General features: G+C 32.6%; 1 protein-coding gene across 1 annotated transcript in view; it reads left to right on the forward strand.

The window, feature by feature from the left end:
• Positions 1 to 17,097, forward strand: part of LRRIQ1 (leucine rich repeats and IQ motif containing 1) — a 163,940-nt gene extending 146,843 nt beyond the window's left edge. Inside the window, 4 exon segments of the mRNA XM_036890021.2 lie at positions 2,933 to 3,062; positions 5,434 to 5,494; positions 6,011 to 6,160; positions 16,927 to 17,097. Of these exon segments, the coding sequence (XP_036745916.2) occupies positions 2,933 to 3,062; positions 5,434 to 5,494; positions 6,011 to 6,160; positions 16,927 to 17,097 (512 nt within the window).
• Positions 17,098 to 20,407: the final 3,310 nt, after the last annotated feature.

The raw sequence follows: 20,407 nt of genomic DNA on the forward strand, positions 1-20,407 counted from the left end.
GAATGCTGATTCAGTACAACCCTCTGGCTTCTGAGCTGTTCATCGATGGTGGTGATCACGTTACGGGAACTTAGGAAAGGTGGGGTGATAATACATGAGTTCAGCCTTTTTATGTACTTGGTTTAAATTATCTGTGGAATACCTAAGTAGAGAGGCTTTGGATGTTTCAGAAAGAGATAATGAACATGATTAAGTAACTTGAATATTTGAATGAATATTCCAATTCAGGAAAGTATAGTCTAGAATGAGATGGGACCAGGATAGAACCCCAGAGAAGAATCCTGTGATTGGAGGAAAGCGAAGGGAAGAGGCACCCTTGAAGGAGACTGAGGTTTGAACAAAAGGTCAGAGGAAAAACAAGAAGAGTGTAATGAAACAAAACCTGAAGGAAATAGACCTCTTAAGGAGGAAGGAGTGGACATCAGTGTCTACACTGGGGGAAAGCACAGTGGCAGTTATGCAACAGAGACTGGGCTTCATCTCCTATTTCAAGAAGTTTATTAGAGAAAGAGAAAAAAATAGAGGAAAAGGTAAAAAGCCATTTTTGAGAGGTATTGGAAATACAGAAGAAAAAAGTACTGAGCGAAAGAGAGCCCAGACTGTCTGGAAGGGTTGGGATCCAGAGGGGACTGAGGGCATTGAGGTCAGGAGGAGGTGCGCCCCTTCTCTTGTGCTAGGTAACAAAGGTACCTTTGCATCTATGGTACCACATACAAGCCAGTCTGAAATAACAATGGGGGAGCTGGGGATGGAAAACAGGAGCCAGAGATTAGTGAGATGCCCAGCAGCTGGCCTTGACCTATTTTCTGATTAGATGTTGGTACTTCAGGAATGAGCAGCTCTAGGTTGACTCCAGAATATCCGGTCTGGATAAACTAGGACTTCAGGTTGATGATGATTAAAACAAGTTGTGATTCTGAAGTTCAACTAGATATGAGAACAGGAATAAGAAAGAGGTTGATGCTAGCTAGTCCTCTAGGCTGCCTGTCCCTTGAGGTAATAAACAATGTCTCTAGTTTACTATCATCAGAAGCCAGGAAGTGCCAGGCAGAGTAGAGAGTGGTGGGCTACTAGGTACTTGCAGAATGAGAAACACCAAAATCTTAAGGAATCCGTAAAGAATCCCGAAAGGAAGCCCTTGGAGTCTGGTGTTTCAAGGTCCTGCAAAGAGTTTTAAGATAAGGAGATGGCCTGTGTAGTTGAATTCAGCAGAGAAGCAATGAAGATAAGGAATGAGATTTTTAAATAAGACAGTTTAAGGCCTTCTTAGTAAGGACAGTTTCAATTTGACAAAATCGTATTGCAGTAAGTCAAAGAGGAAATGGAAACTGAAGACGCAGAGAGAGAGTAGACTTCTCTTAAAGGAGTTTTGTTAACCAATGTATTTTAGTGTTGAAGACAAAATATTAGGAGACTACAGAATTTTCCCCTGATATCTTATATCTCATTTATGTGAGTTTATTGAATTGGGAGATGCAAACCTATAAATTATGAGGGGAAATTGGCTTGTAGTTTAGAAGACAGCTAGCAAATAGATACATTTGTACACCTAAGGAAAAAGAAAGGTGTCCCTTTGAAAGTACAGTAGAAACTAAAATGAAAAAATGGACAGGAGAAAATATTTGCACCAGTGATATCAGATAAAGGATTATGAATGGTGAATTGAAAACATCATAAAGGGAAATACTAGGATCCAGCAAATAATTGGAGAGAACAAGAAAGGTAATTTACCAAATAACCTATAATTAAAAAGTTATCATGTGAAATAATGTTCAATCTCATTAACGATAAAGACATATAAATTAATACCATAATGGACAATATTTTTGTCACATTATCAACAGCTTTAAAAATTAAATATTCCCGTGTTGACCCTTAGCTCAGTGACATGAATAACATCACATAGTATATGGTAAATTGGTGAAAGCTTTAAACCTGTCTGACATTATAGATTCTGTAGAGTTCTTCAATGAATTGTACTTTTAGGCCTGTTACTTTTAATTTACCTGAAAAAATGAGTTAATTAAATGGGATAATTAAAAACCTGGAATGTAGCAGTTGGTACATCATGGTATAGCCACTAACAGTATATTAGGATGAGAGTTACATTTAACTGAATGTATTTTTTATAGGATTAACTGAAAAGTTGATGTATAGAATTCATACAAAATTGTTTGTATGTCAGCAAAAAATCAAACTAATGTATAAAAAAAGAACTATAAAGAATATATATATAAATATATGTATATATTATGTATTATGATATGTGTATTATATATATGAAATTTTACATGTGAATATTATAAGGGTTGGATTTTTCTTTTTCTTCATTATTTTCTTTTATATTTGTTACTTTATATTCTTACCTTGTATAATTTCTCCTCTTGTGTATTTTCCAGACCCATTGGACTACTGTGCTTCCCCACCTCCATCATTGAAATAGCTGCTAAGACATAAGCTCAGGTTCCCTAAACCTGATATATGCTTAAAATAGTGTATTGGTTAATACCCCCAGTATAATTTATAAATTCTACATATGAGGAAAACTAGTATAAGAACGACTGGATTTTAGAATAAACTTCAAAAGACATAATGATATTCTTTTTTATTCTTTTTTATACTAGAATTCTACCCTCTACCAAAAATAATTATTTGAATTTTTAAATTAAAAACTGAAAGTCAAGCCCTATAGAATGCTGGTTGCATTAAAACATTTCCTTTATTTTTAAAAATAGGTGGGTTTGAAACTCAAGCAGGAAAACTACTTAATCTGTAAGTGACTAACATTTTTCTTACAGATTATTTAGCTCCCATGAATTTTTTTTTTACTTTTTTCTATAGTTCTTGTGCTAAAATGTCTGGCATAGGCTGAACTGCATGGTCAAAATTTGATCTTTTTAAATAATAAATAAAATTTCCATATTTCCCCCAGGTAAGGAAGAAGAATTTACCTACAAGGATACCAGTGCAAATGAAAAATTAGAAAGGAGTAAAGAATATACATGTCAATGGCTTCACACACAGGTTGGGGTTCATGAAACTAGTTCCAGAAATATGAAATGGTGAGGTCATTTCTTTTAAATTAGATTTTTGCATTGTAAACACATCTTGAAAAGTGAAACCTAGGTTAATTGTGCTAAATGACATTGTAGCCAAAGGCCAATACACCACGCTGCCAGGTTATTATAAGGCCTCTTAGATAGAATAGATTTAATCAACATATTTTTCACCCTAAAATGCTTGAGAACTCTGTTTCTGTAATGCTTAAATCTAACAGATGAACCACACATGATTCTACTTTATAAAGTAAGATGCATGGTATCCATTAACTGTTTATAAATACCATATGTATTACAGGTTGTATTTTACTTTGTGTTATTTTTGTTATCATTTATGTTTTACAATTCAAATTATAATTTGACCCTGACACTCCCAGTTTACCAATCACATACCTATTTTCAATAATTTCTCAATGCTTCAGTTTCCTGTCCTTTATAGTAAGATCATAGTATCTATCTCATGGGATAGACGTGAGTTCACAAAGTTAAAGATATTTGATGTTTATATCCCTTTACAACAAACAAGGTGCTAATATGTACATTAGCTGGTAGCCTAACTGGTAATCAATTATTAAATTAATGTACCTATTAGTTTGCTAGAGTTTCCATTACAAACTACCACAGATTGGGTGGCTGAACAACAGAGATCTATTTTCTCACTATTCTGGTTCTGGAGGCAACATGTCCAAGATAAAGGAGTCAGCAAGTCTGATTTCTTTGGAAGTCTCCTTGGCTTGCAGATGGCCACCTTTCCCCTGTGTCCTTCTATGATCATCCCTCCATTTTTGTTGTCTGTGTTCTAATCCCTTCTTCTTATGAAGACACAGGTCATGTTGTACATGGGCCCAACTATATGACCTCATTTTACCTTTATTACTTCTTTCAAGGCCCTATTTCCAAATACAGTCACATTCTGAGGTATGGAAAGTGCTTTAATTATTTTTACTATTAGGTATTATGTATTAGTTATAAGTTGAGGTATTAGGATATCAACATAAGAATTTTAGGAAACAAAATTCAGCCCATAGCAATGTAATAAAAAGCACATATGTGCATAACCACTAAACCAAAGTTTTAAGAAAATAAAAGTTCAGAGATAACATTTTTTACATACATTTTCAAGATTTTTTCATCTTAGCTACATATATCAACAAAATAGTAATTTTTAAAAAGGCTATTATGAGCATTTACTAAATATGTAAGCCAATATTGATTCTAAATGTAGATGACACTTTACAAATATTTCCAGGCTATTATTCTGGGTAATAACTAGGTAAGTAACAAACAAAATCTAGAAATTATGAAAGTTAAAACTTAATTTAGCAGCAAGTTAAAATTTGTAAAAAATGACACCTTTTAAAAGTAATATGAATTGTAGCCCTTATATGTAGTCACTTCTATCCATTCCTTTAAAAAAACTCCTTCAAAAATCTGGAAAAGAAAGTGAAGAATGAAAGTGAAATCAAAACAACATTTTACAGTCTGGATTATTATGTCCTATTTCATTGTGAGCAAAGAAAGTAGGAATAAAAAGATCAATATAATTTTTATTTTACTAAGTATTGAAAGTAATGCAAACAATTTTTTTAATATTGGTATTAGTCAATTTAGTGTCATTCATAAGAAGACATCTTTAGAACTATAAACAAATATTATGTAACCCATGACTTACCATCTGTATTAACCAGATAGGAGAAGACTAGTTCAGAGATTTAAAAGCAAAAGTACAGATAGTGTGAAAAATAAGCAAAATATTTCAGGATGTATTTTAGGCAAAAATTTAATAATATATTTTACTCCTAAATAAGTTATATTAAAACATTTGATGCAACAGATAATTGTTGATGGTTTTTCTCTTTTGAAAATATAATATGTAAAGTAGTATTTTAATGATTTTCTTTAAGAACAGGAGTTCTTAAAAAAGACATTGTCAATATTCTGGTTTTAAACAGACATTAATTGTGACCATTATTATAATGCATTAAACAAACTTGAGCTGTTTTTAATATAGGAAGTTTCACCTTTCTCATAAGACAGATATGTTAGAGAGTAGATTAAATATTTTTTATAACTCTTTACCTATCATTATTGGTACTTTCAGTTATTTGGCTCATTTCATGTGTTTATTTTTGGCAATAAAAAATAATGTTGAAGGTCTTATTTAGAAATTTAAATTTTATGTGAAATTGAATTTTAAAATGGCAGTGGAAAGATATAAGTTTGTATTTATATTTACATGTAACTTATTTTAAGAAAGCTGTTATTTCTATTTTGTAAATTACTAATTTCTCCCCAAATTTTCATTGGGCATTCCTTTCATGATCTTCCTCTACATTTATATAATATTGTGACTTCTGTTTTTGCCACTATGCAGCAATCACTTCTTGCCTGAGTTAGATCCAGATGTGCTTAATGGTGGAAGAGTTCAGCTTGTGGTAAGAAATGTGTTTAAAGTTACAGAAAAACATTGTAGACACATTACTCAATAAACGGCACTATAAAGTATGTCTATAACTACTGTATATTATGAAAATATCACAACTCTACTTGGGGTAATCTCAAAATACTATGCATGAAAATTATAACATGCTTTCCTGACACACATGATATTACTTCAAAATATTGATTCTATATAGAAGATTTTAAAATAATCACATGCTACCAAATTTTTAAAAATTCCTCTGGATAGGAAATTGCATAATGAAATTATTTTCTTGAATATTTTAAAAGAGTAGGATATTTGAGGGAAACATCAAAGTACCCTCCCACCTCAGAAAATTACACCAAATAAAAGTTAACAAGTTATTATGATGTTCACCGCTGTAAGTAATAAAGTGTCAACTATTAGAGCTTTAGTGACAACCAAGTTCTAAACATGGGATCAGAATGTAGACTCTAGACAGTGTAACTGTATGTTCATTACCAAAGTCAATTGTACTGTATGCTATTAGAAAGAAGATGGCGTTAATAGAAGGAAAATGGCCAATATGGAATCTAGAGAAATGGAGCCCACTAAACAAGAAATTTTCAGTGTGTTTCCAGAAGTTTCCAGAGGAGAGAGTACCTTACCCAGTGACAAAAGTGTGTGGCTTCCTTGGCAGGTAAAAAATGGATGCATCCTGTGACCCAACTTTATAACATTCATTTACATCAACCAAATGTATTATTCATTCAGATTCTGTATTCATCAAGAAAACTGATTATAATATAGCTTTTGATGTAGAATTTAGTATAAAAAGATAATGTATTTTCTAATGCAAACCAGTATTATGGTATCCAGTGTAGTTATATTCATCATTCTCATGAGCCACTCAATTCAAGGGGTTTTCCTAAAATAGGAAGATATAAAGACAACAGCTAAAATTAATGTGTTTATGAAAATATTTATAGAATGTATGCACAAATTTGAAATAATAATTCAGCAAATATTTGCTTACTTTAATAGAGATCCCTCTGGCAGAGGAGCATGCAGATTACCCCAGAAAAATGGGCAATTCAGGCTATTAGCATCATGCATAATACTGACTAAGACTTACAGATTTTTGACGGCCACTTTGGAGCAAGAATGGGGAATATAAAAGTGCCAAGGAATTCCAGGAGCAAGAAAGTGATATTAGATTTAATGATTATACTTCTAAGGATTAGTGAAAACAGATGGGATAGATTACTAATTAAAGTGGTTCTATGAGATTAATGGTCTGACATTAATCTCCTTCCTCCATATCCGACTATATTCCACTACATACAAATATAAGCACGCTAATTGTGCTGGGGAACTAGAGGCAGATAATTGCATGACTGGGACCAGGCCATAAATAAGAGGAAAATTTATTTTTAAAACTGAAACTGCTGCTACTATAAGATCCTCAAAGACATAAGAATAACACCTATAAATAAAGCGGACAAAGAATTATGGAATAAAAGTTATCAAGTTTTAACTAACTGATAGATATGCAAAAGAACCTGTTATAAATTCTGGAAATTAAAAGAAATATTATCATTGAAATGAACTGTGGACTAGACACCATAAAAGAGAGAATTAATGAATTGAGAGATGATTTACAAGGGAATAATAATTAGATTGAGAGTTGACATGATATCAGCAACAATACATATCAAAAGATAATGGAGTTGTTTCTTAATAATAGGGATAAACATAAATATTATTTTATTAAACATAAAAATAATATTCAAGAGTGAAGACAGAATCAAACATTCAAATGCTAAATATTGAGGAAGCTAAAAAATAAAAAACCTGTCTTTTAAGGAAGATCAAATCAAATTATGTGACAGTATGGAATGAAAAATATGGAAACAAATATCATTTTACTTCTAATATATATCAGAAAGCATGTCGCTGATCTATACAATTATATTGACTAAATGTATCCCCTAAAATGCCAGAATTTTCCTGCAGAAGACAGTCACAGTTCAGATTCCACAGGAAAACTTACTTTGAGATTCTGATAATTGAGTGTAGGATGTTTATTGGGGAAGGCTTTCAGGAACAACTGCTTTTTGGAATTAAAGAAAGGGTTATTGAGCAGAAGATCTGAAGACCTAAGTGTGAAAGTTAAAGCTATACAACTGACCAAATAAAATATTTGTTACTTAGCAGTGAAGAAAGACTTCTTTAAAAAGATACATATAATACAAATTATATGTAAAAAAATTGATTGACTTGACTATATTAAATTAAATATTTCTTCTTTTGAAGAATTTTACAGATTACAGACATGGACAAACTATTTTCAGCACCTAAAGCCGATAATAAGTTAACATCTAAATATTGGGGAAAAAAACTGCAAATGAACAATATACAGTTAGGTAACCCAATGAAAAAGAAATAGAGATACAATAGAAAAAGAATGGCATAGACAAGTTCACAAGGATAATGCCTAAATGCATAAATGTATATGAACACATGCTCAGTTGCATGACCAGAGGAACAAAAATTACAACTAAGAAACTGCCTGACCATATTCATCAAAAGGCAAAAATTAGAAAATTGGGTAATGCAATGTGCTATCAACAGTGTGGTTGATAATTGCACAATTGGGACCAGGCCATCAATGAGGAAAATTTGTTTTTAAAAATGCAACTTTATTGTAATAAATATATTTGGTGTATTTGATGTACAACTGGTGAAAGTAGAAGATGGTACAGTCATTCTGGAAAGAAATCTGTCAGTGTTTATTAAAGCAGGTCTTTGTATTCTTCAAGCCCATCCTTGGAGAAAAAACAATCTATATATAATCTATAGATACACATATAGGTATAGAGATATAGATACCTGTGGATATAGGTATCTATATATATGTAGAGAGAGATATATAGATGATAAAGATAGGTAGATGCCATATTACTCTTCAAGCCTATTCTTGGAGAAAAAAATGAGAGATATGTATACATGTATATAGATATATATAGGTGTACACAGATATGTAACTATCCATATATTAGCAACAAACTTCACAAAAAATTAATTTAGAAAAAATTCTATTCACCACAAAATAAGAAATATAAAATATTTTAAAATAATGTTAATATTAATATGTTTAAGGACTCTCCAATAACTATCAAACATTGCTTTAAAAAAATCAAAGAAATATACCATATTCATGAGGAGGAAGGCTAAAATTGTATGACATCAGTTCTCACCAAATGATATATGAATTCAGTATACTCCTAGAAAGCTTTTTAGTAGAAGTGGACAAATTTTTTAATTTATATGGGAAAACAAAGCACCCAGAATAGTCAAAGCAATCTTGAAGAATAATAACATTCATGCTATCTGATTTCAAAATTTTCTATAAAGCCCCAATGATCAACAATGTGTGTTATATATATAAAGATAGAAAAATTAATCAATGGAAAAGAATAGAGTCCAGAAAAATACTACATTTATAAGGTTAATTGATTTTCCTTAAAGGTACCAAGGCAATTAGAAGAGGGAAAGAGTAATTTTTTTCAACTAATAATGCTTGACAACTGGATATCTACATGGAAAAAAAAGTGAATCTTTACTCCTACTGCATATCTCACTCAAGAAATGAGTTTGATGCCTTTTTGTTCTGCTGCTGGTGTCCTTTGCTCTACAGAACTTCTTTAGTTTGATGTAGTCCCATTTGTTCTTTTTTGCTTTTGTTTCCCTTGCCCAAGGAGAAGTGTTTGGGAAAAAGTTGCTCATGTTTATATTCAAGAGATTTTTGCCTATGTTTTCTTCTATGGTTTATAGTTTCATGACTTACATTCAGGTCTTTGATCCTTTTCAAGTTTACTTTTGTGTGTGGGGTTAGACAATAATTCAGTTTCATTCTCTTGCATGTAGCTGTCCAGTATTGCCAACACCAGTCAATGAAGAGGCTGTCATTTCCCCGTTGTATATCCATTGCTCCTTTATCATATATTAATTAGCCATATATGTGTGGGTTTATATCTGGGCTCTCTATTCTGTTCCATTGATCTATGTGTCTGTTCTTGTGCCAGTACCAAATTGTTTTGATTACTGTGGCTTTGTAGTAGAGCTTGAAGTTGGGGAGTATAATCCCCCCAGCTTTATTCTCCCTTCTCAGGATTGCTTTGGGTATTTGGGGGCATCTTACAGTATGGGAGAATATATTCATAAATGACATACCCAATAAGGGGTTAACATCTAAAATACACAAAGAGCTCACACACCTCAACACCCAAAAAGCAAATAACCTGATTACAAAATAGATGGAGGATCTGAACAGACACTTCTCAGAGAAGAAATTCAGATGGCCAAGAGACACATGAAAACATGCTCCACATTGCTAATCATCAGGGAAATGCAAATTAAAACCACATTGAGATATCACCTCACACCAGTTAGGATGGCCAACATCCAAAAGACAAGAAACAGCAAATGCTGGTGAGGATGCAGAGAAAGGGGAACCCTCCTCCACTATTGGTGAGAATGTAAATTGATTCAACCATTGTGGAAAGCAATGGATGTTCCTCAAAAAAACTAAAAACAGAAATAGCATTTGACCTGGGAATTCTACTCCTAGGAATTTACAAAGAAAAGCAAGAACCCTGATTCAAAAAGACATATGCACCCCTATGTTTATTGCTGCACTATTTACAATAGCTAAAATATGGAAGCAATCTAAGTGTCCATCAGTAGGTGAATGGATAAAGAAAAATTAGTACATATACACAATGGAATATTATTCATTCATAAAAAAAGACAAGAAACCCTCCCATTTGCAACAACCTAGATGGATCTAAAGGGTATTGTGCTCAGTGAAATAAGTCATGGGTAGAAAGACAAATACCAAATGACTTCACTCATTTGTGGAGTACAAAAACAAAGCAAAACAGAAGGAAAAAAATAGCAACAGACTCACAGACACCGAGAAGGGACTAGTAGTTACCAAGGGTGACACATTGGGGAGGGTGAATGGGGAGGTAGAAGGGGATTAAGGGGCAATATAATTCACAATCACAATATAAGTGTGTCCTGGGGGAGGCAATACAGCTTGGAGATGACAATTAATGATTTATTAATATCTTACTATGCTGACAGTGGCTGCAGTAGAGGGGGTGAGGACTTGATAATACGGGAGAATGTTGAAACTACTGTGTTGTTTATGTGAAATCATCTTAAGATTGCATATCAATGATACTTTAATAAAAAATAAAAAGTAAAATAAAAATAAAAAACTAATGCCTAATTGCTATGGCAACACTATATTAAATAAAAGTGCTAAGAATGGACATACTTATCTTATTCCCGATCTTAGAGAAAGAGCTTTCAGCTTTTCTCCACTGAGTATGATATTAGCTGAGGGGCTGTCTTATATAGCCTTTATTTTGTTGAGGTCCTACTTTGTTGAGTTTTTAATCATAAATAGGTGTTGAATTGTGTCAAATTATTTTTCTATATCTATTTAGATGGTAATATGATTTTTACTCTTTGTTTTGTTAATGTGGTGTATCATGACTGATTTACAGATATTGAGCCATCCTTGCATCCCTGGAATAAATCCCACTTGATCATGGTGTACAATCTTTTTAATGTATTGTTGAATTTGGTTTGCTCACATTTTGTTGAAGATATTTTCATCTATGTTCACCAGGTATATTGACCTATAATTTTCTTTTTTGTAGTGTCTTTTTCTGGTTAAGGTATCAAGGTAATGCTGGCCTTATAAAATGAGCTTGGAAGTATTTATTTCTCTTCAGTATTTTGAAATAGTTTGAGATGCATAGATATTACCTCTTTAAATGTTTGGTAGAATTCACCTGTGATGCCATCTGGTCCTGGATTTTGTTTATTTGTAGATTTTGGTTACTGTTTCAATTTCATTCCTAGTAATCAGTCTATTCAGATTTTATATTTCTCCCTGATTCATTCTTAGAAGATTGTTTCTAGGAATTTATCCATTGTTTCTAGGTTGTTCATTTTGCTGGTGTATAATCATCCATAGTATTTCTGTGGTATCACTTCTCTTTCATTTCTGATTTTATTTATTTGGGCCCTCTTTTTTTCTTGGTGAGTCTTGAATAAGATTTCTCAATTTTGATTATCTTTTCAAAGAACCAGCTCTTAGTTTATTCAGTCTTTTTTACTGTTTTTTAGTCTTGTCTTCATTTCCACTCTAATCTTTATTATTTCCTTCCTTCTACTAACTTTGGGTTTTGTTTATGCTTTTTCTAGTTCCGTTAGAGAATGGGTTAGTTTTTTAATTTGATATTTTTCTTGTTTCTTGAGTTGGGCTATAAATTTCTCTCTTAGAATGGTTTGGCTGTGTGCCATAGATTTTGGAGCCTTGTGCTTTCATTTTCATGTGTCTCAAGGTATTTTTTTTATTACATCTTTGATTTCTTTGTTTACCTACTGATTCTTTAGTAATATGTTGTTTAATCTCCATGAGTTTGTGTTTTTTCCAGTTTTCTTATTGTAATTGATTTCTATCTTCATACCATTGTGGTCAGAAAAAATGGTTGATGAGATTTCAGTATCCTTAAGTGTATTGAAATTTGTTTTATGGCCTAATGTGTAATCTATTCTTTAGAATGTTCCATGTGAACTTGAGAAAAATATATATTCTGCTGCTTTGGGATGGAATATTCAGTATGTATCTGTTGAGTCAATCTCACCTAACTTTTTGTTTGACCTCTGTTTCATTATTAATTTTCTGTCTGGATAATCTATCCATTGATGTAAATTGGGTTTAAAGTACCCTACTATTATTATATTACTGTCACTTTGTCTCTTTGTATCTGCTAATATTTGCTTTATAAATTTAGGTGCTCCTATGTTAGGTGCATAAATATTTATAAATGTTATATATTCTTGTTGGATTGATCCTTTTATCAATATATATGCTCTTATTTATCTCTTGTTACAGCATTTGTTTCAACTTCTTTTTTGTCTGATGTAAGCATTGCTACTCCAGCTTTCGTTTTGTTTTCATTTGCATGGAACATCTTTTTCTATCCTTTCACTTTCAGTCTGTGTGTATCTTTAGATCTGAAGTGAGGGAGTCTCTGGTAGGCAGCATGTAAATGAGTCTTGTTTTTCTGTCCTTTCAGCCATCCTATGTGTTTTGATTGGAGCATATAGTCCATTTACATTTAAAGTAATTATCAATAGGTACATACTTACTGCCATTTTGTTGATTGTTTTCTGATTGTTTTTTTAGGTCTTCTCTGGTCCTTAATTCTCTTGCTCTCTTCCCTTTTGATTTGATGGCTTTCTCTAGTGTTATGTTTGGGTTCCTTTCTCTTTATTTTTTATGTATTTATTATGGGTGGTTGGTTTGTGGGTACTGTAAAGTTCATATATAACAATCTATATATATAGCAGATTATTTTATGTTTGTAGTCATTTATGTTCAAACTCATTCTAAAAAACACTGCATTTTACTGCCCCCACACACACATTTTGTGTTTTACACATCACATTTTACATTTTTTGTTCAGTGTATCCCTTAATTATTGTAGATTAAGTTGATTATATTATTATTTTTATATTTTAACCCTCATAGTAGCTTTATAAGTGATTGATCCACTATCTTTTCTATATGTTTGCCTTTACCAGTAAGATTTTTTTCTTTCACACATATTCTTATTTCTAGTTATGGCCTTTTCTTTCCTGCTTAAAGAAGTCCCTTTACTATTTCTTGTAAAGACAGTTTAGTAGTGATGAATTACTTTAGTTTTTGCTTATCTGGGAAATTCCTTATCGCCCCTTCAATTTTTATTGATAACCTTGCTGGGTAGTGTATTCTTCTTGGCTGTAGGGTTTTCCTTTCAGCATTTTGAATATATTATGCCACTCCCTTCTGGCTGCAAAGTTCCTGCTGAAAAATCAGTTGATAATCTTATGGAGATTCCCTTATACATAATTAATTGCTTTACTCTTGCTCCTTTTAAGATTCTCTTTATTTTTAAATTGATATTTTAATTTTAATGTGTCTTGATGTGGATATCTTTGGTTTCATCTAGTTTGGGACTCTGCTTCCTGAATTTGGATGTCTGTTTCCTTCTTCAGGTTTAAGAAGTTTTCAGCTATTATTTCTTCAAATAAGTTTCCAACCCTTTCTCTTTCTCTTTTCTTCTCCCTATAATGTGGATGTTAGTATGCTTGATGTTGTCCTAGCCCTTAAACTATCCTTTTTTAAAATCTTTTTTTCCTTTTTTGCTGTTCATTTTGGGTGATTTCCACTACCTTGTTTTCCAGATCACCTACTTACTCCCTTTATGTATTTTTCATTTATGTTAATATACTCTTTAGCTCTCATAGGTATTTTCTTATATTTTCTATCTTTTTGTTGAAGTTATCACTATGTTCTTTCATTCTTCTCCCAAGGTCAGTAGGCATCTTTACAAACATTACTTTGAACTCTTTGTCAGGTAGTTTGCTTATCTCCTTTTCACTTTTTTTTCTGAGGTTTTGTCTTGTTCTTTCATTTGGAACATAATCTTCTGTTAACTCATTTTAGTTAACTCTCTGTTTCTGTGTATTTGGTAGTTCAGTTATGTCTCTCAGTCTTGAAAGGAGTGACATCATGTAGGTTATGTCCTGTGGAGCCGAGAAGTACAGTCTCCCCTTGACACCAAAGCAAGGAGCTCCAGGGGTGTCGCCTGTGTGGGCCACACACACCCTTCTGTTGTGGTTGAGCCAAATTGCTGTTGTCTCACTCATGGGTGGTGGAGGTGGTCCGTGTCCCAGCTGGTCATGAGGCCTGGCCACCACTGCTGCAGGTGCCCTGGTGGATAGGGTTATTGTCTGTTGGCTGTGAGGTCTAGCTGAGTTGCAGGGTTGTGTGGGGCCCTCAGAGTGGGCAGCCCTTGGCATTAGCAGGCTGGAGAGGAGATTCCAGAAAGGCTCCTGCCAGACCTTGGATCAGCTGGGCAGAACAAACTACCAAAAATTGCTGCCACCAGCATCTCAGCCCCCAGGGAGAAGCCCAACTGCCTCCTGCCTCTGTTATCTTTGCCATTTTCAATCCAGCGCTTGTCCACCAGTTTCCAAGTAGAGTAAGTCTGCACACAAGCCCTTTAAAAGCAGTTTTCCTTTCCCTAAAGTTCTATAGTTTTCCTAGACGTACTCTCTGTTAGTTTTCAAAGTCAGGTGTTTTGGGGGTTCATGTCTCCTGTAGGTATCTAAGGTTGGGGCATCTGATGTGGGGCTTGAATCTCTCACTCCTCAGGAAAAAATTCCAAACCTTTGAGATCCCTCTGTACTGTGAAACACTGCCTGGGGTGTGATTTTTTTTTTCCCTTAATGAGACCATATCCATAAGAAAATTATTATCTAACATTAACTAAAAACTGTTTACTGTGTTATAATGGCACAAATGTTTAATATTACAGAGTTTAGCTTAAACATACATTTTTATAGAAAAAGTTATAAAAGCATGGTCAGTTATTGAGTATATCAATTTTTAAATATCTCCATTTCACATAATATAGAAGAAAAGATGTATTTTCTTTATGATTTCTTTATGTGTTAACAGTAAGAGGAAAAATTGTGTTCAATTTGAAAGTTAATGTTTTCAGAAATAGAGTTTGAATATTAGTTCATATGTGGCTGTGTCTGATACACCAATCCATGGACCTATAATTGGCCCCTTTATGAAATTTCTAGATTTGTGTTTAAGCTGCTAGGTGGTACCATTGTGAAATTGTGTATCCCTGTTAAATTTCACTCCTAAATTTTATTCCCTTTTACAATATGGCCTAATGTTTTCTATTTTGGAAGAAAGTCTTTTGGATGTTAATGGCTTAGATGATAATGAGGTCTTTGGAAGGCATGTGTTCACAGATATTTTCTTGACACATAGGTGTTATCTCATCTGGAGGAGTAGGACTTATACTTTCTAAATAGGTGTAGTGAATTATGTCATTGAATTGAAGCAAATAAAACCCAGTTTTAAAATCTTGGGGCTTACAGTTAAAGCTTCTTTAGCCAGCAGTAGGGTCCCCTAGATGGTTGACATGTTTCTCTTTGTTTTATAACTGGTTCTCACCAAAACTGTGGTATTACTTTAGTATTTCCTCCTCATTCTTGACTGGCTCTTTTTAAGTCTTAGTGTTGATGGGGCTACTCTGATGGGAGTATTAGATACATACTCTTGTGTACTAACTGAAACAAAATTCAGAAATAATGTGTAAAAGTTTTCATATTAATTGCAGGTGGAAATTGGAAGCCATTTGTTACTTATCTCTTTTTAAACAATTTTCAGCTGAGGGTTTTTATCAATTCAAGCAGATCTTTTGGCCAGGTACGTGAAAAAGTGACTGACATTATAAAATGGTTTCAATTCTAAGTTCAGTAATAACACACGTGCTTGCTTAACAATGAGAAACTCATGCGTGCAAGAAAGTGGGAAGGTGCATGTAAAGGAGAAGGGCAAGAATGTGAATTTGAAAGAGGATAATCTTTAGATTCTGGTTTCATGAGGTTTTTTAGATCATAATATGAGTCTAGTTTTTTAACCACAGTAATAGCTATGTTTTGCTCTACTTAAATTGTTCTCACATCAAATGTTAAATACAATGGTTTCTCACAGGATTTCAAGCATCCTGTGGTTTGGCTTAAACCTGAGCTACTTTGAGGCCGCTTTGCTTTCCATCACGGCATTTTCACACAGTTCATATGATAAATCCTTACTTAATGACACCAGACATTACATAAAACAATCTTCTATAAGCAAGAATCAATTCTTGCAACTCTTGGGCTCAGTCTAAGATACTTATAAAGGTTCAGATGGTAATTTTAGATCAAATAAATTATCCTTATTGTCCTTAAAATAATATCTTGAAATTTCTATATATTTACCATTACCCCTAACTTAGACTTGATATATAATGCTTTTGTATTAATAATGGTTGTAATGAGAAGGTAAAGATATTTTGTGACTATGTAGTATGCAGATATGGGATAAAGGTCATTTCAGGGAATTTTCTTGAGAAGACTAATACTTATATCTGGTAAAATATAAATATGGCAAAAAATAACCCCATATGACATTTCTAAGATTCAATTAAGAATCAAATAATATACTTGGTAAATAAGTAATATTAAGCTGTTTAAAGTTTCATCAGTTGCCTTTAAGATTGATTTTCATCAAAATTACTGTACTAAAATGTTTTCTTTGTTGTACAGAGTCAAATAGCAAACCTCAATTTTAAAATCGGCTCTTATTTGCAAAAAAATGCTTTGACATAGTACATTTGTTCTGCCTGGGCAGCAATAAAGGATTGTGGTATCATTTTGAAGAAGGTTGTTTGACAGAGCCTGTTTGTTTATTTGGGGTAATGTGAGCTGCATTCAGAAAATGCCATATTTTGTTTCATGATTGTATACATTCTCTCCCATTGCTCCAAGGCAAGACTTGTAAGCAGAGAAGACACGGATTTAGACCTTTTTTCCATGACTAGTGGAAGTGCTTCGTCTGTGAAGAAAGAAAAAAAAAATCAGGCCCACAGACACTCAATGGGATCTTCAAGTAAGTTGTGGTTTCCTTCAGAATTAATTTAGAAATCACAAGTGAATTGATGGAACCTAATGCCAACAAGCATGCTTTTACAGATAAGGGTGGAATGCCAGCAACCAGAACTACTCAAAAATACGTATTTGAATTTTTCTTTCTTTAAATGTCTTCTTTTGATAGAAGCAGAATTAAATTTTTCTAAAATTCACAGCATCAGCTTTTATTTTCATTGTCTTCTGTGACTTCAATAGTCTACTCCTCCCTGTCTCCTCCCCCACGTCCACCAAGGATCATCCTGAATTCTTTGATCATTTAGTTCTAAAAGAACTTTTTAGGCTAATTGTAAAAAGTTGGATTTATATATCAAAGTAGTGTATTTTAGCCTATTGTCATTGATTTAATAGACTTTGTAGGTGAAGTTAATTTTTAAAGGAAACTTTAAAAATAGTAGATTTTAGATAATATTATCCTGCCAAAACCATGCTTTAAAATTTTTTTCCATTGCATAGATGACAGTTTATATTAATGTTGACTTTTTACATATGTTAACCTGTCATATGTATCTGTTGCCTTTAATACATATCATGGTTTCAACAAAAGTTGCATTGCAGTTACTAACTCTGGAAAAAATGTTAACATTAAAAGAAATCTCTATCTTATGGTGTATGGGAGTAATAGAGCCTAAGTTTTTCAAACTCTTCATTTAATTACACCCTAGAGATTTTGAAATATCTTCTAAAATATTATGGTACTTTTATTAGGATAAAATATGTTTTATATATTTTATTAATTTCCCCAAAATAAAGTGACTTCAAAAGTCCACATGTTAACTTACACTTCACCATAATTATTGTTATTTTTGAAAAAGGTTTAATATACATTGATATTATAGTTCTATACATGCAAAGTCAACATATGATTGAATGTGAAAATGTGTTCTCCAGGTAAATGAAAACTTCAAAATGATTCTGACTTTTCACTTTTCATCCAGGTACTTGGCGTTATTAGATTCCAGTCACTTAGGTCCATTAACACATGCAAGTTCATCATGATACATTTTAATTTTGTTTTGAAATAACAACTTTAATATGTCTTAATTAAAAAATATATTTGCCAGGCTTCAAAGTTCTTGGAGTGCTTGAATTTTCTTTATTGAATTAAAGACTCTAGTCACAAAAGGTTGCTCTAGCCAATATGGTTAAGAAAGAAATATTTTCATCTCAGTAAAATTATTCATCTAATATAGATTAGATTATTAGTATAATGTGTGAACTAGATAAATTTTCAAAATATATATTACATTGCAGAAGGAATCAACCTATTCCACACATAACAATGAATAGTATTATATCCATTTTAAATATTGTGTATTACAATCTCTTAATATATCCTTTTGGATCAGTTTAAGTAAAAATAAACAACAACAAATAAACAGAAGCAGAAAAATTGCCTTGTCACTTTCCAAAACATGAAAGCTTCTGTTATCATAATGTGTCACCTGACTTTACACATAAATAAGTCAGTAAACCAGCAACTATCCTAAAATGCAAGAGCTTCATCTTTCACTTATATGGTATTGAGTCATATAGAGCATAAAAGATCATTATATAGTGTATTTCTTAACACATTCTCTAAGAAACTGTCAGAAGGCTGTTCTCACTGTAATCCCAGTTAGTTGTCAATAAGTGTCTTTATTGCAAACAATACTAACCACTAAATCTGGTCACTAAGTGACTATTTAAGATCAGCTACTTTAGAAAAATAGTTTTTATTAAATAACAGAATGATTATGAATAAAATACTACTTACCTAATTATTGTAGTTACTAGTTTACTGTAACATTCGTATAATATAATGGTAAAGATTGTGGGCTCTGACATCAGTTTGCTTGGATTAGTATCATGGCTTAATTTCCTCATCATCAAAATGGGAATGATAATAGAAGAACACACCTTGCAGACTTGTTGTTAGGATCAAATGTAGAACATTTAAAACAATATCTGGTACAGAATAAGTACTTAATAAATGTTCTTTATACTTGTTACCTACACATAGCTGTAACAGAAGAATCAATTGAGGTAGGGTATTGAAGTCTTTATTATCTAGACACATAGGCTAAATGGCTCAACTTGTAAGTAACCTACTCTTAATAGTTACTTGACTAAAAAACTTGGCATTGCCTATTACCCATAGAAATCTTTTGTCAAAGTCCTTGGGTCCTAGGCCTCCATGGCCCTGGGCCCGCCGCTTACAGCTTTGGTAGTTTGAAAGCTTTTTCCTCCAGCTTTCTCTCTCTCGTTCTTTCTCTCTTTCCCAAAATCTTGTCACCTGATTAAAGCTAAAGTCCTTCTTTCAGCTTTGCAAGCCAAACCTAGAGAGTAGTTTATAGGCTACAGATATAAAAATCGGCCTTTGAACTTTCCTAGATATTTCTCTTTCAATGTTGTTACAATAGTAGTAATATGTATTCTTTAGCATCAGACAGCCTCAGGTTTCAAAGCCCAGTTTTACCATCATATATAAGTTGTGTGACCTTAATAAATTATTAAACCTCTAAGAATGAATTTACTTTTGTAAGATGGGAATAATAATGTCTATTTCATAGAGTTTTAGTTAGGAAGAAATGAGTAAAAATATATGTTAAGCATGTGATACATTGCCTAGCGTATAGTGAGGGCTTAAAGAATAGTACTTGTTTATATTTATTATTGTTGTAGTTTGTTAGTGTTGCGTAATTTTAAACAACTTCAGGGTACAATTGTCTCTCTTTTCTGTGTGTCAGATAATACCAGAGCCAGCATACTTCCAGCATGCCAGCCATCTCAAGCAATATTGTCTTTTCTTAGAGAGTTTCCTGTTTTCTGTCTCTTGCCTTTTAGGGCTTACTACTCTCTCATAAGAGCCCAAGGAAGTCTTCCGCTACCTAGAGTTCTAATCTATCTTATGGCTTCAAAAAGATGAATAAGGTCACATTCTTATTAAAATATTACCATTTATAAAATTAATATGCCAAAAATATTCCTCATTTAGACAATATTTAGACAAAATATTTGATTTCCTTAAATGGTTTTGGTTTCCTCAATTTCCCACTTAACACTTAAAATAAAGGATGCATTACAATAATAATAATGTTATTGCTATAGCAATTTATAGCTTTACAAATTTCTTTTAGTTATCTTTTCCTATTTATAATGATTATTTTTCTTTGACAGCCAATAATAAATGAGACTCAAAGAGTTTATTTAATTTGCCTTTGGCACAAAATCTTGGCAAGACAAAATAGCAACTTGAACCCAGTGTTTTTTATTCCAAACCCAGTGCTATATTTTCTTTTATTCTTCCATGAGCTAAAATTTATAGCTTAGTTGTAGAAGT

This window comes from Manis pentadactyla, chromosome 10 (genome assembly GCF_030020395.1).
Source record: "Manis pentadactyla isolate mManPen7 chromosome 10, mManPen7.hap1, whole genome shotgun sequence".
NCBI classification, from domain to species: Eukaryota; Metazoa; Chordata; class Mammalia; order Pholidota; family Manidae; genus Manis; species Manis pentadactyla.